This window comes from Petaurus breviceps, unplaced genomic scaffold, assembly GCF_028583685.1.
Source record: "Petaurus breviceps papuanus isolate PSGF00001 unplaced genomic scaffold, PetGlider_PUasm1.0 207, whole genome shotgun sequence".
NCBI lineage: Eukaryota > Metazoa > Chordata > Mammalia > Diprotodontia > Petauridae > Petaurus > Petaurus breviceps.
Genome location: NW_027185850.1, coordinates 28,739,258 through 28,763,614, shown reverse-complemented (window position 1 = coordinate 28,763,614; position 24,357 = coordinate 28,739,258). Strand labels below are relative to the sequence as shown.

General features: G+C 51.3%; 2 protein-coding genes and 1 long non-coding RNA gene across 6 annotated transcripts in view; 1 reads left to right on the top strand and 2 right to left on the bottom strand.

The window, feature by feature from the left end:
* Window positions 1-318: 318 nt before the first annotated feature.
* Window positions 319-7,153, bottom strand: LOC138164838 (kinocilin-like). The gene is made up of 4 exons (XM_069092763.1): window positions 6,946-7,153; window positions 3,954-4,022; window positions 2,409-2,483; window positions 319-1,746 (listed from the first exon to the last, which is right to left on the bottom strand). Exons 1-4 carry the CDS (start codon window positions 7,094-7,096, stop codon window positions 1,637-1,639), a joined length of 405 nt encoding a protein of 134 aa, XP_068948864.1. The 5' UTR covers window positions 7,097-7,153; the 3' UTR covers window positions 319-1,636.
* Window positions 7,154-11,685: 4,532 nt separating this feature from the next.
* On the top strand, window positions 11,686-24,189 carry LOC138165011 (uncharacterized). The gene is made up of 3 exons (XR_011169248.1): window positions 11,686-12,057; window positions 22,332-22,501; window positions 23,108-24,189. It is a non-coding gene; the product is annotated as an uncharacterized lncRNA (long non-coding RNA).
* Window positions 21,926-24,357, bottom strand: part of LOC138165010 (MAP kinase-interacting serine/threonine-protein kinase 1) — a 43,175-nt gene continuing 40,743 nt past the window's right edge. For 3 of the 4 annotated variants that reach the window (XM_069093065.1, XM_069093067.1, XM_069093066.1), the window contains exon 13: window positions 21,926-23,192. In XM_069093065.1, coding sequence (XP_068949166.1) covers window positions 22,964-23,192 — 229 coding nt within the window. In that variant the 3' untranslated portion in view covers window positions 21,926-22,963. The remainder of the gene's footprint in view (window positions 23,193-24,357) is intronic. The other variant, XR_011169247.1, reaches the window with a different exon arrangement.

Sequence of the window (24,357 nt, the reverse complement as noted above, 5' to 3'; positions counted from 1 at the left end):
GTCACACAGTCAGTATGCGGAAGAAATTATTGGTCAGTGTCCTCCCCATTTCACTAAGTCCCCTGAATCTTCTGACTTTTGGACTAGTGTCTTGTGTTTATATGTGAGAAAAGTCAGGAAGAAATCAGCTTGGTGGGTTTCAAAAGAAACCATAATACAGCTTAAAACTGATAATTTCCCCATCTTTAAAAATGAAACTAGATAGTATAGAGAAAAAGAGACAGACTTTTTGTTCTCTAATTTTTAAAACATTTTTATTTAAAGTTTTGAATTCCAAATTTTCCCTTCCTTCCCCTCCCTCCCCTCCTCCCTCCCTGAGATGGTAAGCAATCAGATATAGGCTATGTATGTGCAATTATGTAAAACATTTCCATATTAGTCATTTTGTACAAGAAGACTCGAATAAAAGAAAAAATGAAAGAAAGTGAAAATAGCATGTCTCAGTCTGTATTCAATCAATATCAGTTCTTTCTCTGCAGGTGGATAATATGCTTCACCATTAGTCCTTTGGGATTGTCTTGGATCTTTGCATTGCTGAGAATAGTGAAGTCATTTGCAGTTCATCAAACAATATTGCTGCTATTGTGTACAGTATTGTCCTGGCTCTGTTCATTTCATTATGCAGTTCATGTAAGTTTTTCTGCGTTTTTTTTTCTGAAATCATCCTGCTTGTCATTTCTTAGATCAAAATAATATTCCATTACAATAATACACCACAGCTTGTTTAGCCATTCTCGAACTGATGGACATCCCTTTGATTTCTAATTCTTAGCCACCACAAAAAGAGCCGCCATTAATGCTTTTGTACAAATAGGTTCTTTTCCCCTTTTTTTTGGATGTCTTTGACCTCACAATAGTATTGCTGGATCAAAGGGTATGCACAATTTTACAGCCCTTTGGGCATAGTTCCAAATTGCTCTCCAGAATGGTTGGATCAGCTCCCAACTCCACCAACAATGCCTTAGTGTTGAAGTTTTCCCACATCCCCTCCAACATCCAACATTTTCCTTTTTTGTTATATTAGCTACTCTGATAGGTGTGAGGTGGTATCAAAAGAGATGGTCTTAAAAGCAATCAGACTGTGACTCTGACAAAGAAATAAGGTAAGGGGTTTGCAAAAAGTAATGCAGGTGCAGCCTGTTTAGAGTCACAGGTGTAGAGCATGGAGACGTGGCATGATGGAGTTCACCTCCTGCTGCCTGCCTGGTGTCTGTGGCTTCCAGCCTTCCCTTCCCAGCTCCGTGTGACTTTGGGGAAGTCTCCAGTCCTGCAGGAACTAGACTGTCCTGCCACCAGTCGCCAGTGCTCAGAAGAGGTTGGGCTGAACACCACCATGTGCAGCTGCTCTGTGGTGCTGGGGAGTCAGCTGTGAGATGACCTCCCCTCACTTTAGAGGTGTCCCATAATATTTCTAGTAGCTCTTCTTTTGCTCTGGTGATCACTGTGATTGTCTGGGATTTTGGATTATTCAGCTGTGCTCCTGTCCCAGTGGTACAGCCTGGGGAAACCCAGACAGCCAGATTGGGGAGGGTTGGAAGAGATGGGGGAGATCTCCATTCCTTTCCTCTCCACCGGGTGATGCATCCCCAAGCAGAAAGGGGTGGGTTTGACCAGGCAGTATCCAGCCTGAGGTCCCTCAGCCCTCTTCTGTCCCTCGGCTCCCACCAGGATTGCCCCCTCCAGGTTTCAGCTTCTCCAGGGTCCGGCTCACAGTAGAGAGGCTGGTAGGCATATGACTCCTTATTCCTTGGAAGGGGTGGGGGAAATGGGACTATTGTTAAAGACAGAAGACAGACTCTGGGGGATAACAGGAGGAGAGATATCCTGGTCATGCAGGTGGATTCTGGGTCATCCCTCTTTCAGAGTCATGTGGATGGAGTTAATGACTTCAGGGTGAAGAGAGAAGGGGGAGTTGGCATTTAAGCCTTAAGGAGGCAGGGCTCGGTGAGGGTAGCAGGTCTACAGATGCCCCCCGCATCCAAAATACCTTGCATTTATTTGGGATTTATCTGGAATGCACAAATATGTGTACACATTGTCTTTCCTTGCACCTAACGGAATGTAAGTTCCTTGAAGGCAAGAGTTAATTAATTTTTGCCTTTGTACCTCCAGTGTTTAGCAGAGCGGCTGTAGGTACTTAATAAATGCTAGTTGTAGCTTGGTTGGTTGATTAACTATAGGAGGGAGGGTAGGAGGAGGCAGAATCCCAAATTCCCAGCTAGAGGAGATATTAGAGGCATCTAACCTGACCTGTATCTGCTCAAGAGTCCCCCCTCACAACATCCCTGCCAAGTGGCCAGTCTGTCTCCACTTGGAATCTTCTGGCCATAGGTCCTGCCTATGGTGGGGACTGGGACCAGGTGGGGAGGCTAGTGAGGCAGGCAGGCTGTGGGGTCCCTCACACCTACCTTCACTCTTCCCTCCACCACTGGAGGCCCCTTCCTCTCCACTGCTCCCAGGCTGGGGGTGGATCCTTAGATTCCCTGCAGGGGGAGAGGTGATTTCAATTTGGATAAGATAACTTGTCCACAGAATCCCTGACCTTGGTTCCCTGGTCCCGATTGAGAGGGGAAGCTCTTCATGTCTGACTCCCACCCTTCCTGTTGTCCCCTAGCTTGACTTGTCTTTGGATCCCAATTGTTCGTGCTTCCCTACAAGCGGCTGGATGTATATTTTGTGCTGACTTACCTGTACACATATTGAACCCCTCCTCCCAACAGAAAGGAAGACTTTGATGGCAGGTTTGGTTTTGTCTTTGTCCCTAACACATAGCAGAGGGCTGGGCACATTCTGGGGGTTGAGATTTGTGACTTCATCAGGGACAAAATTCCCAAATGAGCCTCCTTCCCTGAATCTCATGGTCTTAGAGAGATGCCTGAGACTACTGAAACCTTAAATGACCTGAACAGGGTTATCCTGCCAGTATGTGTCAGGGATGTGACTTGAATCTGGGTCTTTCCAGCTATGAGACTGGTTCTATATTCACTACCCCACAATGTTCCCCATCTGGTGACCTGCTGATCCCTCCCTCCCCAGTTCTTAGCACAGTGCCTGGCATTTGCAAATCTATCTTGAGTGAATGGCACATAGGTACCACAAGTAGGTGGCACTGTGGATAGAGCGCTGGACCTGGAGTCAGGAAGATCTGAATTCAAATTTAGCCTTAGACACTTCCTAGCTACGTGACCCTGGGAAGTCACTTAACCTCTGTCTGCTTCAGTTTCTTGATCTGTAAAAATGAGCAGAGTAATAGCACCTACCTCCCAGAGCTGCTGTGAAAATAAAATGAGATAATATTTGTAAGAACACTTTGCAAACTTTGCTGTCCTGCATAAATGCTAGCTCTTTGTTTTGATATTTTTAGTCCTCTCCAGTTTTCTTGTGGAGAGGTGAGGAGGGATCAAGGACAGCAAGAGATGGGTCCTAGAAGGGAGGATGCAAGACTAGGAGAAGCTGGGCTGGGTTGGACGTGGGGGTGGGGGCAGAGGGGAGGGAAATGGTTTTTTTCTAAATCTAGCAGGATGTAAATCCTCGAAGGCATGGCTGTTGTCATAGCAACATTTAAACACATCTGTGAAGGCTTCAAACACACACAGATGCAAACACACAGGCGGCCTCACACACACACACACACACACACTGTCAACAGCCACCCAAGCTCCTAAGTGCTCTTAGTTCTCAGGGAAGTAAGGGCTACAGGTAGTATGATATTTCTTTTGCAGATGAGGCAGCTGAGGCCCCAGGGGTTAAGGGACATCCCCAGCTAGTGATTACCCAGTTAGGAAATGCTGGAGTTGGGTTCAAACCCAGGCTCCTGGCTCGGGGTCAGGAGTAACCACCACCATCGCCTCCCAGTCACACAATCTCATATAATCATCCAGTGTCACGTATCAGCACATGCCCCATCTCCCTTCTCCCCTCCCCCAGCCACCAGGTGGTCAGGTCACACTTACCCAGGGAAGGCAGGAATCGATCCAGGTTGAACCGAGAGTTCAGAAAGGGATAAGCCAGGATGAAGAGCCCTGGGCATGAGGGAGAAGAGTGAGGTGAGGAAACTGAGGCAGTCAGAACGTGAATCCACACCCTCTGACTCCAGAGCAAAGGCGTGTGTGAACTGCGGGCTCTGGGGAGTCAGGGAGAAGATAGAGACTCCAGATCTGGAGGTGTGGAGATGGACTCGGGTGTCCAAGATGGGCAAACAGCTGAAGGAATAAATGGGAGTCCCTGAGGGGGGTGGGAGTGGAAGGCAGAGAATTCAGGTCTCTCCTGCCTGTGAGCTCAGGGTGCCCCTTATACCACCACCCTGACTATCCTGGTCCTGTGCTCTCTGTCTCTGAGCCCTCTGCCTCCCACAAGCATGGACCTGGGTCTTCCTCCTTCAGAATCCCTTGCTGATGGCTCTGGGCTCCACAGTCCTGATGTGGAACCTCATGCTTTAACAGTGGATTTTGTAAATTTAGAAATTATTTATGAAGCATTTAACTTTAAGCAGAGCAAGATCCTTGTACCAGAGCTTGAGTAAATGAATGGGGCCCCACAACTCCTTGGATATTCCTTGTCAGGGATCTCCCTCTCTGATTACACCGGGAGCATTGGCATGGGTTATAGAAGATCAGAATGGAAGAGGTCTTTGAGACCATTGAGTCTGGCCCTGAGGCTTTGTAGAGGGGAAGCCCAAAACCCCAGTGGGAGCCACACCTCGGATCTCTTCTCCTCCTATGTCTCTCCCAATGCAGGGTTTGGCACATGTATGGGCACATGGGCGGTGGGGGAAGGTGTACAAAGACTTGCTGACAGATGGATGGATTGCCAATATTCCCTGTGATTGTCAGGAGGGAGGGTCCTCAAAGCCCTCCCAGGGTAAAGTTCTCACCCTAAACTCATGGGGTGACTGGATCTGGGGCTGGGACCAGATTGGGGCTTTCTGTTTGTGTCACCAAACACGAAGGCTTCCAATGAGGCACTATCAGTGCTGAGCTTTGTGTCCAGGTTTGGGACCCCATTTTAGGAAGGACACTGGCAGGCTGGACCTTGTCCAGTAGAGAGCAGGGCGGATGGTAAAGGTCCTTTAGTACAAGTCAAAAGAGGATGATATGAAGGGACTGGAGGTGTTTGGGCTGGAGAAGAGAAGGCTTGAAATGAAGCCACTCCATAAGAGCTGTGTTCAGCTATCTGAAGGCTGTCACTTGGAAGACAGATGAGGCTCATTGGGCTTGGTCCCAAAGGGCAGCATGAGGAACAGTGGAGGGAAGTTACAGAGGGGCCAGCTTCACTGTGGTGGCAGGAAGAACTCCCTGATAGTTTGTGTAGACTGCCTAGGAGGTAGTGAGCCTTCTGGCTTTGGAGGTGTTCAAACACAGCCTGGAGGGACCTCGATCTAGGAATGTGCACAGAGGATTCCTACCCTAGGAGGTTGGGCTGAGGTGCCTCAGGGGGTCCCTTCTGACTTCAGGGAGATGGTCTTCCTGGTGGGGGGCAAGGAAGAGTTTGGGGGTTCTCTGTCATGGGTCCTTTCCTCAGGATGTGGAGCTAAGTCCCCTCCTGGCTCCTGCAGGATGGCAGCTTCCCTCCCTGCGTCCCTTAGCCCGAGGCTCTGCACCTGAGAGATGGAGGCTGAGATAAGGTGAGGTAAACTTGAGACGGGCTATCCTATTTCCTCCTGGGTCAGGAGAATGAGGCCACCATGATATTCAACACCTGTGAAGCCAGCCCCACCTCCCCCCCCACCCCATCCCCGGTCCCTTCTTCTCTTCCCCCAGAGCTGGGTCACGTACTCACCTGGGAGCCTGGGGACTGGATTCTACTTTCTATGCCAAGAAAAACCCACCAGTTTGGATCCCACTGCCCTTTCTTTCCCCTGCACAAATAATGGTGAGGAATGGACGTCTAGGGAAACCCAGAAACTCCAAAGCCCCTCTCACAAGTGGGCCCCTTGCCTAGCCTCCACTCGAAGACCCCCAGTGATGGGTGGGGAGGCCTCTCAGTTCTGCTTGGCAGGAAGTTCTTCCTGACATCTGGTTCAAAACTGCTATCTGTGCTTCTATCGCTCCCTCTGGCCTCCATCCCAGTTCCCTCACCCTTCTGGCTGCTCTCAGACCCCTGCCCCTCAAACACTGAAGAGCACCAGGCAGCTGTTTGGGGCTGAGGAGGACAGGGATGAATGGGCTCCCCCTTTCTCTGCCTATATGTACCCACTATACCACTGACCTCCAAGGATGGCAGGGAAGGGGTTGGGGGTTACTCTCCTGCCTTCATTGGGAGCAGCAAGTACTGGTCCAAGGTGCACTGCTGCCTGGAGGAGGAAGGTTACTAAGAGTGATAATACAACGCCCTTTGCTCTCAGCATCCTTGGGAAAGAGACAGAGAAAACACACTCCCATTGCACAAAGGGGAAAACTGAGGCCCAGGAGGGTAAGGGCTTTCTCTAAGATCATGCGTCTGATAAGTGTTGGAGTCAGTCCTAGTCCAGGGCTGGGTCTAGTGAATCACGCAACCTCAGTCCCATACCCACTCTTTCCTGTTTTTCTCTTATAAACCTACCTTCTTCGTCATTTCCTCTCTTTAATTTAGAAGCTCTGACTCTAGGAACTGGTCCCAGCCTGGGAAGGGAGAATGAGGGATGAGGGGGTGATTGAATCTTCAGGGAGGATTAGACAGTCTGGTGAGTGGGGCGACAGGCACCTCATCTGTAAAAGGTGGTGTTGTACCTCTGTAGCCAGGAAGTGGGGTTCGGGATGGAGGTGTGCATGGTGCAGTGAGGGGAGCCGGTGCCTGGCTCCCCCTCCTTCTCTTAAGGAACTTTCCCAGCCATCTTTTCTCCAGCAGGCTCTCTTCATTTTCTCCTCTCCTCCCACCCACCTGAGCCCCCTCCCCGAATTACTCTACTGCCCACTGGGTCAGCTTACCTTGTCCCCCTCCCTCCCATCCCAGGATCTCTGCACTCACCCAGACCTGCAGCTCCAATGAAGATGCCCCCCACAGCTGCTGCCGCAGATGAAACAGACACTCCAATAATGATGCTGCCCGCCAGCAGGCCCAGGGCAGCACAGGCCAGCTGCAGGCATCGCAAGTCCCGGCCACTGATGGGGACATCCATGAAGGGCTGACCTGGGGCCTGGGTACGAGCTCCCACTGGCTCTCAGCTGCAGCAGTCCAGACCCTGCCTCGTCCTTAGAACCTGGGCAACTCCTCCAACCTGTGGCTAGACTCCAGCAGGCTCATCAGCATCCTGGCTTACCTGCACTACTGGCTAGGCACTGTCCCAGACTCATCCCCCCTTTTCCCCCCTGTGCCTTTTCAAGTGCCAGATCCTTCTTTGCCTCTAATCTCAACCCCCCTTTTAGAAGGTTCCCTTTGGATAGGGTTGCTATCCAGGTACCATTGAGGCAGGATTTCTGCTTGGGCCTTGGAAGGTTGGGAGGACCATGTCTCACCCTGCTTCAAGCTGCCCACTGCCTACCTACTTCAGGGAGCTCAGGAACAGCTCCCCCCACCCCCACATCTTGCATCTGCTTAATGCTCCTTCCAGGGTGACTGCCTGGGGACCCTGTGATCCCACATGGGGAGGGGTGAAACACAGAGACCAAAAGGGCTCAGGTTCTTCAGGAGATAAAGGCAGGGGTTGCATTATGAATAAGGCTAAAGCAACATGATCTGGCGAGTGGTTTGGGATGGGCAGGGAGGCAGACAATGCCTGGGCAGGGTAGGTTGTTCCAAGAGGCTGCCACCATACCCTTGCTCAGACTGGGCAGTGGGGTGCAGAGCAAAGAGCCCAGTATTGGGAGAGGGAGGAGGTCAGAGGACCTGACTGCCACTTCTGAGCTGTGTGACAGTGGACAAGTGCCTTCCCTCTGCTGTGACCCAGTTTCCTTCACTGTAACATGGAGGGTTTAGATTCAGTGATTTTTAGAACCCTTTCAGTTCCGATATTTTTCCTATTAGTGTTCTAAGGTCCTTCCCAGCTTTTGCATTCTTTACTCTCTGCTCTAAGGTCTTCTAGCCATTTTCTGTTCTCTGTTCTAAGGCCCCTCCCAGCTCTGACGTTCCCTGTTCTAGGCTATAAATCTGATGATCTCCAGAGCCAATTGCCCCCTACTCGTAGGACTCCAGTGTCACCCACCAATTATTCCTTTACCTGAAACTCACTGTGGGTCTGGGTGGACTCTGACAGGTGACCATTGGCAGGTAGACGTGTGTGTGTGTGTGTGTGTGTGTGATAAGAATCTGCTTTCCCACGGTAAACCTGTCCATACCTTCTCTCAAGGGTCCGTCCATTGTCCTAGGCTCTTCCAGTCACAGCTTGGGAGCTACAGGGATCGCTCTGGTTTTACAGAAGAGGAAAGAGCAGTTTAGGAAGTGGGAGTAGCTTGGCCCAGGACCATGTGGGTACTGAGCAGCAGAGCTGGGCTCTGACCCCATCCTCAGAATCTAAACACCATACTCTTTTCCACCAGACCTCAGAAAACATGTACCTCTGATAGTCCTGGCGGACTCTGTTTGGGGGCTGCAGCTCCTCCGTGCAAAGCCTGCCTCGGTTGCACAGTCTGACAATTCAACCACTATTTACAAAGGGTTTATTATGTGTAGAACACAAGGTACCGAAGACGGTACCAAAGACCAAACAGTCCCTGACCTCAAGGAGCTTACAGTCTGTCAGCGGGTTATATTGGGCCTCTTGGGTATCACTGAGACATGACTGGATGAAACCCAAGTACTGTATGATGGCTCTGAATGGGCATACCTTATTCAAAAGAAACAGGAAGGGGAAAGGGAGGAGGGTAGAGTAGCGTTATGTAGTAAGAAGGCATATGCTCTTTCTTTGCTGATGATTCTCAGACCTAGTCATCCAGCCTGACCCTCTCTGCTGCCTTCCATACTCCCATCTCCAACTGCCTATTACATATCTTGAACTCAATGTTTCATAGATATCTGAAGTTCAACATGTTCAAAACCAAATTTAGCTTTCTTCCCAAACCATTCCCTTCTCCAAACTCCTCCATTACTAGTGAGGGTGTCAGCCTCCTCCCAGGCACCCAGACTCCTAACTGAGGCATCCTCCTCAACTCCTCCCTCTCACCACCTCCCCCATATCCAAGGGGGTTGTTTCTGCCTCTGTGACTTCTCTCTTATACACTCCCTTCTCTCCTCTGATGCTGAAAGAGGACCAAAATTATACCACTATGTTGGGGTCAATGGACAGAGTCTAACACTACCACCACCTTGGAGCAGGCACACATCACCTCCCTCCTGGACTCTTGCAGCAGCCTTCTTGTTAGTCCTTGCCCCAAGTCTGTCTGTCTGTCTCTGTCTCTCTCTGTGTCTCTCTGTCTCTCTCGCTATCTCTGTCTCTCTTTCTGTTGGTCTCTATCTCTGTTTTTCTCTTTCTGTCTCCATCTGTATCTGTCTGTCTTTCTCTCTGTCTCTATCTCTGTCTTTCCATCTCTGTCTTTCTCTATTTCTCTCCAGTTCTTTCTCCACTCAGCTGTCAAATTGATCTTTCTAAAGTGCAAGTCTGACCAAGTCACTATCTCCCCCCACCACATCCCTTTTCAGTAAGCTTCAGTGGTTTCTTATCTCCAAGATAAAACACAAAATCCTCTGGCATTCAAAGACCTTCATTACTTGCCCCTCCCTTGTCTTTCCGGTCTTCTTTTTTTATTATTATTATCTTTTTTTAAGCAATTGGGGTTAAGTAACTTGCTCAAGGTTACATGGCCAGTTATTTCTGGGTGTGGTGCTGAGTGTCTGAGCCTGGAATTCGATCTCCAGGTCATCGCGACTCTGGGGCCGGTGCTCTTACTCACTGTGCTACCTGGCCGCCCCCATCTTTCCAGTCTTCTTACACCTTACATGCTCCCTCAACTATTCTTTAATTTAGTGACACTGACCATGCTGTCCCTCAAACAACCCACTCCATCTCCTGACTCCAAGCACGTACAAAATCCCTGGGGTGGGGGGTTCGTAATGGGCTCAAACTTAAATTACAATTTTATCAACAAGACAAATCAGTGTGCACTTATTAAGTGCCTGCTATGTGTTGGTCACTGTACTAAAGGCTGGGGGTGGGGAGCAAGGATTCCATAATCTAATGGTGAACATGTGACCAAAGGGTAATGCTCCACCATTGGCCCTGGGAGTCCTTCTGTACCTTTGTGGAGGCCTCATGGGGTTCTCCTTAGGCACAGATCTCTGATGGGCTCTCAGAAAAAGTCCCTTCTAGAGTCCAGAGTCCACATTTCTCTGTCAATAGGGATTATGATCCCAGAAGCCGCACCATCCTCAGGGGACCATTTTGCTGCTCCCTCCATCATCAGCCACCATGGCTCTATAGCATTCTGCAATAGACTCGAGTTGCCAAGGGGACCTATGATGGTTTTCCAGTCAGTTAGGTCCTCTCCACTCAAAATATTCAAGATCAGGAGAGAATAAGCACAAAAGAAATAGAGATATCACTCACCCAGAGACACATGTTATCAAGGCACATCTGTGTGGGGGTGTTAGCAGCTTTCTTCCCCTCCCTTCTGCCCCAAGAAGCACCAAGCAATCCTTCTCACTTAAAAACCCATCAGGGAAGAGCCTGAGAACCTTGTATGAGCACATTTAGCCCCCTCAGTCCTTCTGGATCCTCAGCCAACCAAAAAGCTCTTTGTTACCACATAATACCACCCCATCAATAACCAGGCTAGAAGAAGGCTCACCAAGTCATGCTGGATCAGAACCAAAAAGGGAATATCTGCCAATGTTCATTATAACCTACTAGGAAGAATAAATCTGAGCCCGCTAGGAGGCAGCTAGGTGACACAGTGGCCAGAACCCTGGACCTGGAGTCAGGAAAACCTGAGGTGAAATTCAGCCACAGATACTTACTAGCTGTGTGACCCTGGGCAATGAGTCAGTTAGCACTGCCAAAAATATTAATGTGATCTCGGCCTGTGTGAAGAGGGATGGAGCTTTTGGGAAGAGGGAAGGGAGGGTCCTACTGTCCTCATTAGACTTTGGCTAGACTACTGTGTTCAGTCAGTCAACAAGCATTTATGTGCCAAGCTTGAGAGACAACATGAAAATAACTATATCTAAAAGGGATACACAGTATGAATCTGGGCACCACAGTTTAAGAAGGTTGTTGATCACGTGAAGAGTGTCCAGAGGACAGCCAGGATGGAGAGGGGCCTGGAATACCCAACATACAGGGATGGATGGAAGCATCAGGGGAGGATGTGAGCGCTAAAGATCTGCCCTAGCGAGTGGGGTGGAGGTCAGGCTTGTTTATCTGTTTTCAGATGCCCAGGAGCAATGCACGGATGAGTCAGGATCTGCATTGTTGTAGGGGACCTTCAAATGTTATGGATCTGTCTGAGTCTTATAGCAAGAAGTATCTGTCTAATAATGAGAGCCGTACCACAATGAAATGGGAGGGGGGGGCTTGAACGGGGCAGGGAACACCTCATAAAGTAGTGAGCTCCGCACCACTAGAAGTGTTCAAGCAGTCTAGACAACCCCCTGTCAAAGAGGTGGTAGGGGGTCTTCCTTCTGGGGCTATGAAGATGGACTGGGTGCCCTCTGAGGCCCCATCCAGCTCTGAGCGTCTATAATGGGAATGTGCACAGCCCTCCTCCCCTTGAAAATCCACCCTCTTCCTCCTGGGCCAGATATTCCTGGATAACAGAGGCCTTTGTTCCCAGATGTTCAAATCTCCAGCTTCAGTGCTAGAACGAGGTCTGATTACTCCTCTAATTAGGCAATAAATGACAGCCTGAGTCCCCAGGACTCAGAATTTATCCCCTGCTGATCTGTCACAGGAGGAGGCATCGGAATAATTGTGCATGAAAAACCCTTCTTATTTGCAGGCTCTGAGCAGAGACATACCCCACCCTACCATATGCACAGTACTGGGGGCTGTCTGTCTATGCCTGACGCCAAAGGAGCTTCACCATGACCCTCCCCTTCCTCCAACCCTCTCAGCAGACCAAGGACCTGAGCCTGGCCCTTGAACTTGGGACAGGCTGGAAACTCTCATCCCTGATCTCTGTACTGGCCCTGACTGAGACTAATTGGCAGGTAATTATGGGATGGCTGGTGATGCCAGGGCTCTGTGTGGCTGGGATTGGGGGCTCTGCATATGACCAAGGCACAGGGGCGTGGGATTGGGGATCAGTCTAATCGGGGCAAGGAGGAAGGCTGCCTGTGCCCAGGATCAGGGCTCAGAATGTGACCCGGGAAAGGTCTCAGTCTGTGGCTGGAAGGGGTGTGATTGGGGCTTAGTCTAAGGCCAGGAATATGGCTCCGAGTGAAAACACTTTTCTCTCTTGCCTCTCTCTCTTGCTTCTTCTTTCCGCCTAGAGCTATCACTCCCTGGGCTCCTCCTTGGGCTCCTAATCAATGCCAGACACAATGAGCTGCATTCACCAGAGAGCTGTTTTAAATTTCTTTCTTGTTTTCCTAGAACAGAAAAGAGAATGAGTCCCTTGCAAGAAACATCCTCTCACAAAGGCTATGGGGTTGAGAGCTGGGGTTGCCAAAATGCCTGAAAATCATAGTAGATAATGCAAACAGAGAGGCAGTCCTAAAATAGAGGTAGTAAGCTCCCTATCACTGGAAATCTCCAAATGCAGGCTAGATGATCCCTTCTCAGAGAAACTGTGGAGGCTCTGGGACTCTCAGAGGCTCTGGACGAGTCTGTTCACTGTCATATGATTTCCAAGGCAGACCTTGGCGCAGGCCCAAGGTGGTGGGGTCTCTGGTGCTATGGAACGCCAATAGTTTTCACTCTACTTGATCCTGCCAGTGGCCTTGGCAGGGAGGCAGGACCACCCTTTTACAGGGGTGGAAACTGAGGCCCAAAGAAGAGAAAGACTCTCCCAGAGTCACAAAATTACTAAGCACTTGAAAGGGAACTGATCCTGGGTCTGAGCTGAACTTTCTCCCCCACGCCTCCAGTCCAGTACACAAGCACTCACCAAACAAAGGGCTTCATGGTTATGCACACCACCATTATCTGTGCCCACACCTTCAACAGTTCCAGAAGGACAGAGGCTGAAACATCTCAACAGCTGTCACGTGTAGAAGGTGACTTGTTCGATGCAGGAGCCCCTGCCCTGCTGAGGGCAGAACCAGGAGAGTTTGGCAGGATGGAAGGAAAACCTTCAGGCCAGAGCTGTCCCAGAGTGAAGCAGGCTGCGTCTCCCTCCTTGGAGGCATCACAGTACCAGGGGAAGACTGCCTTTGGTGGCTCTGGGCTTCAATCTGCACAGCCTGGACTGGTCACAGCCTCTGTGGTCTCAAGCTGTCCCCCGAGGGGGTTAGATTGGCTGGTTTCCAAGATCCTTTCCAGCTTGGGGGCTATGATTCGACAGCCACTTGTTGAGGACGTTATAAAGGGGTCTTTCTCAGTAGAGGTGGAATTAGATCCCCCTTTGGCCTCTGCCCACACGGGGCATAGCATCAGAGCAGAAAGGTCAGAGCTGAGTGGGGGAAAGAGCAAAGGAGGAGCCCACTTGCTTAGAGACCTTCTAGCTCATTTTACAGATAGAGAAAATGAAGTTCAGGGAGGGAGAGGAAGGAAATTGACCAAGGGGGTATGAAAATCAGTGGAGTGCTCAGCCTGGCTGCCTCCCTGCCCATCTCCAACCAGTCCCGGAAGGTCTGGATTTCTGAATCTGGGAAAGAGGTGGGTGGGAATTGATGCAAAAGGCAAAGGGCAGAGAGGGTGGGGGACCAGCCCTGCAAGAAGCCTTATTCCTTTGGGTTAGAGATGAGAGCACAGCTGCTGGCGATTTGGGGTAAATGTGGGGAAGAAAGTCCCAGCATAAACAGGAGGGCTCTAGCTAAGGCACCTGCACAGCAGGGAGGGTGGAGGTGTTCACGGTGCAGCAGAGAGGGGTGGTTTTTGGAGTCCATTCCAGCTTTACTCATCTTCCCTGGGGCCAGAGAAGGTCTGGGAGCCAGGGAGGAGCTGTCCACCTCTTTAAGCCCCTGGGGAGGAGTGTGGGTGGGGAGACAAGGCTGGAGAGACTGAGGTCCATCTGATTTCCTTGAGAAGGGAGGGTTGGGGGTAGGCAACGTGATTAATCCTTGGCTCCCCAAAGGAATGAGCTGCTTCCTGGGGCCATGTGGAGGATGCTGACAGCCTGGCCTGGTTCTCAAGCTGGCTTCCAAGGCAACAAGCTGCCATGGTGATGGGGATGCTGGCCGGAGGAGGGGAGGCTGAGAAGATGCCCAAGGGGTGTGTGTGTGTGTGAGTGTGAGTGTGTGTGTGTGTGTGTGTGTGTGTGTGTAACAGTTCTCTCACCACCAGCCTGCATGGGGAGGAGATGGTGACACAAAAGAAAGGAGGGGGGGCTCGGAGGCAGGGGAAGGACTGTACTCGATGCCCGTTGCTGTTAGGAGCTGTCCCAGACTCTAATACAATGAGGGTCTGGAGGCTGCAATTCGATAATGCCCCTGCCTCCCTCCCTCCTCTGCCCAGGCAGGGCTCTACCCTTCAGAACAGTAAATGCTCCCAGAATCCCAGAGGCTTCTGATCTACTCCCAGCCTGAACAAGAACCTCTGCACCACTTTCCCAGCAGATGGGCCTCCAGTTTCTCTTGCAGATCTCCAAGGATGGGGAGCTCATTACCTTGCTATGTACTCTAAGGAGGTTTTTCTCGACAGCAAGCCTAAATTTACCATTTCTTGGCAACTTCCAATTATTTTCCTTGTGTCTGCCCTCTGGGCTCAAGCAGAATAAACCCCTTCCTTTTTCCACTTAATAGTTCTTCAAATATTTGAAGACAACCATCCTGTGTCCCAAGTCTTCTCTTCTCCAGGATAAACATCTTTTATTCCTTGAACTGATCCTCATAAGGCATGAATTTAAGGCCATTCCACACCCTGTTTGCCCTCCACTGTTCTCCAATTTATCAGGGTTCTTCCCAAGTGGTGCCCAGAACTGAATACAAGGTTCCAGATGTGGTCCGAGAAGACAGGAACATAGATGGATGGGCACCTGCCTCTCTGAATACTATTTAAGATCCCATTAGCCTGTCTGGCTGCTATGCAACACTATTGGTGCTTGTTGAGCTTGTGGTCCACTAAGACCTCCAGATCCCTTTAAGAACACCTGCTGTCTAACTGTGCTACTCCCATCTTTGTAGCTGGGGAAGCAATTTTTTTAACCCAAGTTTAAGACTTTATATTATCCCTTATCTAGGTTTACTTCTTTAATTTGGCCCAACGCTCTATCCTCTCTGCACTTTCTTGGAGTTCCACTGGCATCTAGTCTCATAGTTATCCCTGCCACCAGGGGCAGTTGGCACTGTGCCTAGAGCACTGGGCCTGGAGTCAAAAAGATCTGAGTCCAAATCTGGCTTCAGAGACTTACTAGCTGTGTGACCCTGGGTAAGTCACTTAACCTCTGCCCCAGTTTCCTCAACTATAAAATGGGGATAATACTAGCATTTCCCTCCCAGGGTTGTTGCGAGGATCAATGAGATAACTGTAAAAAGCTCTTAGCACGGTGCCTGGAGCCCAGTAGGTGCTATTCAATGCTGATTCCCTCCCCCTGTTAGCTCCGTGCAGCCTGCCAATCTGATGCGCGCCTTTTTCCAAAGAACTGATAGGAAGGTTGGCCAGAACAGAGACAAGCTCAGATCCCTGGGAGCTTAGAGCACCTCACCTGACAGAAGAGGACACTGAGGCCCAGAAAAGAGAGGTGACTTAGCAGCTGGCACTTACAGCGTCCTGCAAGGTTTGGAGAGTGATGTACATTAATTAGGAACTCTTTTGATCCTCACCAGAACCCTGGAAAGAGATGCTCATATTGTCCCCACTTTATAGATAGGGAAACTGAGGCTGAGAAGGTAAGCGGCTCGCCCTGGGCCATATAGGCAGTGAGTGTCTTAGGCCGGATTTGAATTGAGGTCTTCCCAGTTCCGGGCGCATTGGCCAATGCACTACCCAGCTCCCTGCAGTCACCCCAGAGTCAGGATAGGAATCCAGATCCTCTTATCCAGAACCACAGCTCTTCCCACTGCTCCACACTTGCTTCCCCCTTTGACAGTAGAGGAAACTAAGTCCCAGAGAGATTGGGTGAACTGGCCCAGGTCCCCTAGGGAGCCCCTGGTAAAGCAGGGACTGGAGCCCAGAGGTTCTGAGCCCCCTTCCGTTCCACTGCATTGCCTCTGGGAGAACAGGACTCTGGCTGGATGCTGAGTGACAAATCCTGAGCTGTTGGTGGGACCAGCCACCAGGCCCTTGCCAGTCAGCCTCAGAGACAGAGTTTTCCCCCTCATTCCTGATCTCAAGCCTCCCCTGTACAACTCCCCACTCAGCCCCTCTCTTGGGTCTCTAGAGAGGCTGCTTCCTGCATGGGGGGCTGGAGAGAGGGAGGGGTCCTCTCCATCTCCACCTCCCTCTCTGGTCCACTTGGAGGGTAGAGGGACTCCCCTCCCTCACAGAGTTTTCCAGATGGGGCCTTCCTTTCCCTATAGTCTGCAATGACTCATCAGGTCAGCCTGAGAAGCACCAGTGGGTGGAGACAATCATAGAAGTCCAAGAGCATCCCTTGGGAGGAGAAGGCAGACAGTGGGAGGCCCCTGGGTCAGAATCCTGGCTTGGCCGATGTGTGGTCTTGGGCAAGTACCTTTTCCTCTCAAGTCCCAGTTACCTCTTTTGTAAAACAATCCCATGACTCTTAGGTCTCACCATTTTAAATCCTGTGATCTTATGGGTTACGATTTGCTAGACCTCCTCAAGACCCTGAGGTAACCCCAGAGGCACCTCAAGCTTGGACAAGGAAAGGCACAGACACAGCCTCAGAGCTGGATGGGACGTCAGAGGCATCCAAGACCTGAGCAGGGGATCCCCCCCCACATCATCCCCAGCAGGTAGCCATGCTTGTTCTCCAGTGAAGGGGAGCTCGCTACCTCCTGAGGCAGCCCATTCCACTCTGGGAAAGCTCTTTTTATTAATGCAGTCTATACTGGCCTCTCTGCCACTAACTTTCACTCGCTGCTCATGGTTCTGCGCAATGCCCATTCCAGGAGAACTGAGCTGAAGGTAGCAATGACCACCTCCAAGGCTTCTCCAGGCTCAACATCTCCAGCTTCCATTCTCCGATGGCGTTTTCCTCGGTGTCCTCATGCTGACCGCCATCCTCTAGATATGTTGTTCAAGGTCCTCCAAGTCTGCATTCAATAGACATTTATTGCATACGTCTACTCTGGGTAGAGGACACTGAAGGGAACTAGGTCCCTGCCTTGAAGGAGCTTACATGCAGATGAACAGATAACAGACTCTGAAGCAGAAGGTTGGAAGTCCCACCAGAGGTAAGTGCAGATCTCCGATCACCTAGGACAGGAGCACTTGGGGCTGGAGGGGACCTCGGTCATCATGGCATCCAGGCCCTTCATTTTACAAGAAATGAGACTTCTGTGGGCAGAAGGCAACCTGTCCTCACCTCTAATATAACCCAACATCCGTGGTTATGGAATTTCCTTCTTCGTGGAGATGAATGCCCTACCTGTGTGGAAGGGGTGGATGGGAGCTGGTAAAAGCAGAGAAGCTTCAGCTTTCACCAATCCACCTGAAGGATTCTTTAGGGCCAGCCCCTTAGGGACCAGTCAAAGGTCAAGTCTTCTTTGAGTATCAAGTGGCTTGGGGTGTCCCTGGCACTTTGAGAGAGAATGTGGAAGAGGCCAACCCCACTTCAGGTTGCTGAAGGAAAAGACTCTGGAAAGAAGCCAGCATGAAAGGAACTGGAAGTTTCCATGATGTCCCTATTCTAGAGATGGTGGGGAGTCTCTCTTGGGTGAGATAAAGGACTCTCTCTTGGTTTGGGGGCAGCTAGATGGTGCAGTGGACAGACAACTGGGTGTAGAATCAGGAAGACATGAGCTCAAATTCAGCCTCAGACACTAGCTGTGTCATCCTGGGCAAGTCACTTCACCCTGTTTTCCTCAGTTTCCTCATCTGTAAAATGAACTGGAAGAGGAAATGGAAAACTACTCCAGTATCTCTGCCAAGAAAACCTCAGACGGGGTCACAGAGAGTGACCCTGTCTCACTCTGCATTGAATGGTACATATTCTCCCATGTATACCTCCTCTGATTTCTGCTTTGCTACCATTTGGATAAATGAGCTTCTGTGCTATTCACTATGTGTGTCCATTGTGGAACTGGTATTAGGTGGGAAAGGGATCAAGCCTTTGCTTATAGAGCTCGGGGTCCCCCTTCCCCCTAAAGTGGCAACATGATCAGATGTTAGATGGAGATGGATCATCACCCCTAGACTAACAATATGTGAGGAAGCAGATGGATGCACTTCTGGCTAGGTACCTTCTCTCTATGAGGACAGTAGGGTGGCCTCTGGCTTCAACCTCCTGCCTCCCTTCCTGGGAGGAATGAAAGTCCCCCTTGGAGAAGGTGGGGGGGAAGAGGTTAGCTATGTCGATTCTTTGCCCCTCAAGTCTCACCACACATGGGCTTCCCTGCACATGCGGGGCTCCCTGTTGCTCTACTCCCTTCAAGGCTCAGCTCAGGGGCCACCTCCTCTGTGAAGCCTTCCCTGATCCCCCCTCCCCAGCTGTTGGCATCCTCCCCTTCCTTAAATCACCTTGTATTTGCTGATCTGGACATCTTATCGCCCATCACCTCTCGGAACACACACCTAGAGTGAAATCAGGGCAGGGAAGGCTTTCCCATTGCCTAGCATGGGCATAGTTGTTTCATCATAAATTAAACTGGATGAAAATAAAGCCCAGAGGGAGGAAGAGATTTGCCCAGGGTCACATGGGAAGCAAGATTCTAAGTCCTTTGATCCCAAATGCCTCCTGTTCTGTCCATTGTCCCACCCTGCCTTCTCTAGTCTTGGAGAAGGAGACCCTTCAGCCACTGTCCAGTCTTTTCCCTTCTCCCCTAAGTACTTCCTACCCCCAGAAGCACTAGGCCCCAGCCCTGATTTTTAGACTGGACAGAGGAGGGAAGCATTCTTCAGGGGCTGGGACTTGGCCTCAGGAGAGCCCATTCTGGTCTTGGCTCTGGCTCCTTGGGTCTGTCCGGTCTCACTGGGCCCCCAATCTTTCCAAATGGGCAGTATACTTGGCAGGTGACAGATGTGAGGCGGAAGGAGATTCCTCGTTAGGGGCATCTATCCCTGGAATGTTCTGGGTGAAAGGGGAGGTCAGCCCCCTGTTCCCTAGCTCTAAGCAGAAGGGCAGACTCCCCTCCCAGACTGGGAAGTTTCTAGAGCTGCTCAAGTGCACTCAGCAACCACTTGGGGGTGGGGTGGAGGAAGGGGGAGCTGGGATTCCTCTTCAGGCACAACTAGATGCTTTCTGACATCTCTGCCAAAGGATTTTCGAAGCGACAGACTGGATTTGTGATTTCAGTGGTAGGGTGAGCTCCGAGGAGAGGTAAGCATCTTCAGAGACTGTGACTTGCCCAGGTTCACACAGCCTGCATATGTAAGAGGCAAGATCTGGGACCAGCTCTTTATCCACTCTACCATCCTGCCTACTAAGGATAGTGCATCCTAATTAACCTTTATGTTCCCTGGGTCCAGGAATCGGGTCTTCTCTTTCCTTTGCCTGCTCAAAGTATCTCCTTAATGTCCCACTCAACAACTCAACTCTTCTCAAACCCTTCAAAGACTTCCTATTTCCTCCAGAATAAGCTCCTGCCCCTGGTGTCCAAGGTCCCACAATTCAGCTCCGGTCTGCCTGCCCAGTCTGGTCTCATTCTGCCGCCCCTCACATCCTGGACTTCAGCCAATGCTCTCCCCACTCCGGCTTTTCCCTTTTGCCCCTCCTGTGGTCCATCTCCCACCTCCCTCCCAGGGGGTTTCAGCAGATCCCTTCCTTCAAGGCCCAGGCTCAGGTGCCTCCTTCCCTAGAAAGTCCTCTACCCAAGAGAAAACAATCTCTCCTTCCCGATTGCTTGTAGGAGTCCGCCTGGACCTGCTTTGCTGGGGCCTCTCTCTTTCTCTCTCATAACTAATCATGCCCATGGCCTCTCCAACCCCATCACACGTAAGCTCTTGGAGAGGAAGTTCTGTCTGTTCTATCTGCCTTGTCCCAGGACTCCCTCACACTAGCCTTTAACAACAAATATTCCTGGAATAATGGGTCCACACCCCTCTCAAGCCTATGTTCCCTCACTCATCCTGGGCAGAGGACCCAGCTCTGGACACTGACCTCATCAGAACTTCTGGTGTAAGAGGAGTCAGCTAGCCCTCAGACAGAGGCTGTATAAACAGCCAAGTGTCTTGGCGGATGGAGGACCACTGGACCTGGAGCCAGAGAGCCCTCGGTTCAGACCCCAGCTTTGCTCCTTACTGGGTGACCTCGGACTAGTTACTTTCTGGCTTGGAGCCTCAGTTTCCTTCTCTGTAAAAAGGATCTTCCAACTCTATATCATGGCCCTCACTTTCCTCATCTGTGAAAGAGATCACAGTGGGGAGAAGGGGCAGCTCTCTCCCTCCCAGAGTGGTCATGAGGTACAAATAATATAGTCATAAAGCCTTTGCTTTATTTAAGTCTAAAGTTACACTTAATATGTAAATTGACAACATATATTTTCCGTTGTCTATATAAATTCCAAGCCAAGGCAACAGGTATTTTTGTGTCAGGGACTGTGAAAAGCCCTGGATAGAAGGAAAAAGGAAGGCAGGTCTGTCTGTGCCCTCAAGGAACTTACATTCTAGTGGAGGAAAAAGCCACCAAGGTTGCCAAGGAGGGATTCATGGGTGATACATGCCCCAGGAGGTGGTAGAAGGCCCTGAGTAGATACTGGAACCCAACCGTGGGATGGAGGGCTTGGGGATGGAATGTGGCACCTTAGAGGCAAATCTCCTCACCCCCACTTCTCTACCAAGGGCAGGTATAAGCCCTGGGGCTGTGCTCAGGGAAAACACGGATAGCCAGGAAGGAGACTGGGATGATGAAGGGGCTGGTGATCGGAGGGCCAACTGAAGGAGGGAGTGGGGATGCTGAAGCATGAAGACTCAAGGGGAACAAGATGGCCATCTTCCATCACCCCAGGGTGTTTCACAGCAAGCAGGGGAAAGGGAAAGGGGCTTTGGAGGAATTTTCCCAGCAGTGGAGGTCTTGAAGCAGAGGCTGATGGGTGAGTTATTGGGGAAAGTAAGGAACAAATTCCTATTCATTTAATTAATATTTAATAAGAAGTCAAGTCCATGATATTTCCAGTCAGAAGCGGGGGGGGGGTGGGGGGGGGAAAGAAAAAAAGACAGACAGGGAGAGAGGAGAGAAAGAAACAGAGACAGACACAGAGACGGGCCCGAGGGCTACTCCCTGGCGCGGGTGGAGGGGGGGGGGGGGGGGGGGGGGGAGAGAAAGACAGAGAGACAGACAGGGAGAGAGGAGAGACAGAAACAGAGACAGACACAGAGACGGGGAGAGATGAGAGATAGAGAGAGAGGGAAGGAGGGGGAGGGGGGGAGAGAGAGAGAGAGACAGAGACAGAGAATCATGATCATGTGTGTGCACAATATGGTGTCCCCTACCTGCTTCTTATTAAAACAGGGATTCTTATTCCCCAAGCCTGGAATGCACTTCCTCAACTCTACTGCCTGAAATCCCTTCTCCCTCCAAGGGTGAGCTCAGGCAGGGCCTCCATGAAGCCCTCCCAGTTTGATCCCCTGGCTGCCCACTCCCCCCATCTCACCCCCACCTTGGATTACGCTTGGTCCTGTATAAATTGTATCCCCGAAGAGTGCAAGCACATGGAGGGCAGGGGCTGCGGCAGATTCCTCCTTCGGCTCCCCAGCTCGAGTCTAGGCCTTGCACAGACATGGCAGGCAGGTTCTTAACCATCTGTTGAACTGAACTAAAATTCAAGTTACCAAAGGGAGTGAAGCTGCCATGAAACATGATCTGCTCCTTCCCCAGCCCCTGCCCCCTCCCCTTGAAAGCACCAAGGACGATACTCCAACTATTCTAAAAATAATTTTATTAAGACTACAGCTCAAAACATCACCATCAGCGTACAAAAGTCTTAAATAGGCGTGTTCGTATTTCTTAATGCTAGGCATCCATACAGCACAATCTGTAACCATCCACTGGCACCTCTGCTGCCTCCTGGCCTGGCCCCCTCCAGCTCCACTCGCTTCAGGGATTCCACAAAGGGCTGGCTGATATCTTCCCAAATCAGACTTTAAACAGATTAGAGGAGGAAGAGGGGGAAGCTTCCCATAGCCCCCCAGGTCCTGGGAGGATAAACGAGCCTGACTCCAGGCTTCTTCTAGGGAGCGCCCGCAGGCCCTGGTGCAGTCTTCAAAAGCCCTCCATGTCAGGAGAGCTCAGCTAACACTTTTCTTCTTTTTAAATGGACTTTAGCAGCAAGTACAAATGAAGATGAGGCTGATGCATTAGGGACAGTTCCTTCATAGCAAGACAAGACCGATGCATTTCACGTGCTTGGGGACAGGCTGAAAACGGGAAGATGGATCTGATTTCTTGAACTGGAAAATCGGAACGCTGCCTCCTCTTCCGTTCCTGAGTCGTAGGTTGGTGCAGGGGAAGGAAGGGAGGGGGGGGCACCCGGCCCTCCCTGGGAGAAGGCGAGAAGGCTGGAGAGTGGCACAAGGGAACCATGCGTGCCACGGGTGGACGGAGCTGGGCGGGAGGGAGGAAGAGCCTGCTGCCAGGACAGCGGCGCCCACCTAAATACTTTTCAAACCTGACTCAGAGCAGCACTGGTGCCTGTATTGGATTCAGGAGCCAGATGAAATGACCCTATTAGTCAAAGTGACAAGTGACTGTTATCTTTTCCAATGACAACCTCCTTGGAGAAAGCTTCATTCTCAAGGCCCCCTGGGGAATAGCAGAATTACCAGAAGGGGGAGGCAGGGGGAGAAAGAGATGAATTGTGTTTGTGAGCAAGCTCCAGGCCGGAGCTGGGAAGATGCTGAGGGACAGATGGCCGGGTGGCGGAAGGGTGCTGGCCTCCCCACCTGGGAGCCCTGCCATCACAGGGCCTCCTGGGCAGGCTCGGGCTCTCCGTGGCGGCTGGCGTGTGCCTCGGCTCGCCGCCGCGCCAGGCGAGACTTGGAGGGGGGAGAGAGCCTCACGGAGCAGAGGCCTGCGCTCAGCGCCTCCTGGTCCTCCCCCAGCTCGTGCTCCTCGTGCTGCGACAGCTGGCGGTTCAGGGCGATGGCCTCGGCTGCAAACAGCGTCAGGTCTTTGGTGCTGCTGTTCCTAGGAGAGAGCCAGGACGGGGAGGGACGGCTCAGCCTGGTTCCGCTCCACTGGCCCTGGCCTTCCCCACCTCTGCTTCTGCATGTGGAGTACTGTGAGCAAACAGCTCAGCAGGGCAGGCGGCCTCCCAGGGAGCATGCTGGGAAGCAGCTTTGTGAGCTACCTTCAGGGCTGGCCTGGCCTCTGGAAGCTGCTAAGGCCCCTCCCCATCCAAGCAGCCTCCCAACCAAAGTGCCCACCACCTCTCCCCACTGTGTGTGGTCTCCCAGGATTAGAACCGAAGCTTCTCTCCCTGTGTCCTCAAGGATCTGCAGTGCTTGTACATAATAAACACTTAACCATTAAAAAAAAAAAATCTGTCCAGGTTAAGGGGCAGGATGGTTGGGAAGAACCCAGAGGCATTCTGGGCTCAATATGGGGAAAAGCCTGGGCTCCATAGGGGCAAGAGCCTGCTAAGGTGGAGGGAGCAACTGGACTTGACCCTGGCAGGGTGACCCTGGGCAGGTCCCTCCCTCCCCCAGCACTCCAGAAACGGGTGCAGCTTTGCTATACAAATCAGCAGGGGGTGGGGGTGGGGTGGACTGTCTAAACACACACAACTCTAAGGGGCTGGAGGCCCCTCCTCTGGAGTAAGGGGGGCAGTGGTTGGAAGGACAAGCCTCCCTGGGACTTACAAATCCTCCTGGGTTTGATGGAAAAATCAGTCTTGGATCCTAGAGTGCTACTGCCCCCTGAAACCTGCCTCCCAAGCCACTGGGGCTGTGGCCCCTGGGATTGCCCCGTAATCACTTATTTTGGTCTGAGCTTTGGGGTGAATCCCAGGATCTATCTTCACAGATTTATTGGCTTGGCTGCTGTCTCCCTGGGGGGCAGGTCAAGAGGCCCATCTGTGAACAGCGAATGTACAACCAAAGCAGGGGGGAGAATGGGACTGCCCCAAGGTCACTGGGGGAGGACGGGGATCAAGGACCCTCTGCAAGGGAAGAGTAGCATCTCCCCCAGGCTAAAGAGTCCTCGAGGACATGTTCAGCCTGGAACCCCATCACCTGGCCCCCAAGGATCCATCACCAGGGACCTGGGGCTGAGCTGTTACCCCGAGAAGTCAGCGGGGTTTGGTCAGAGAGAAGAGGGGAGAAGAGCCTGCCCAGGCTTGGGAGTCAAGTCA

Excerpts from the sequence above, each read along its gene's own strand:
- LOC138164838 (XM_069092763.1), bottom strand. The coding sequence starts at position 7,096 with ATGGATGTCCCCATCAGTGGCCGGGACTTGCGATGCCTGCAGCTGGCC. Across the intron at positions 4,023-6,945 it reads CATTGGAGCTGCAGGTCTGG|GGCTCTTCATCCTGGCTTAT; the intron begins GTGAGTGCAGAG and ends CCTCATGCCCAG. Across the intron at positions 2,484-3,953 it reads TCGATTCCTGCCTTCCCTGG|GGAATCTAAGGATCCACCCC; the intron begins GTAAGTGTGACC and ends CTCCCCCTGCAG.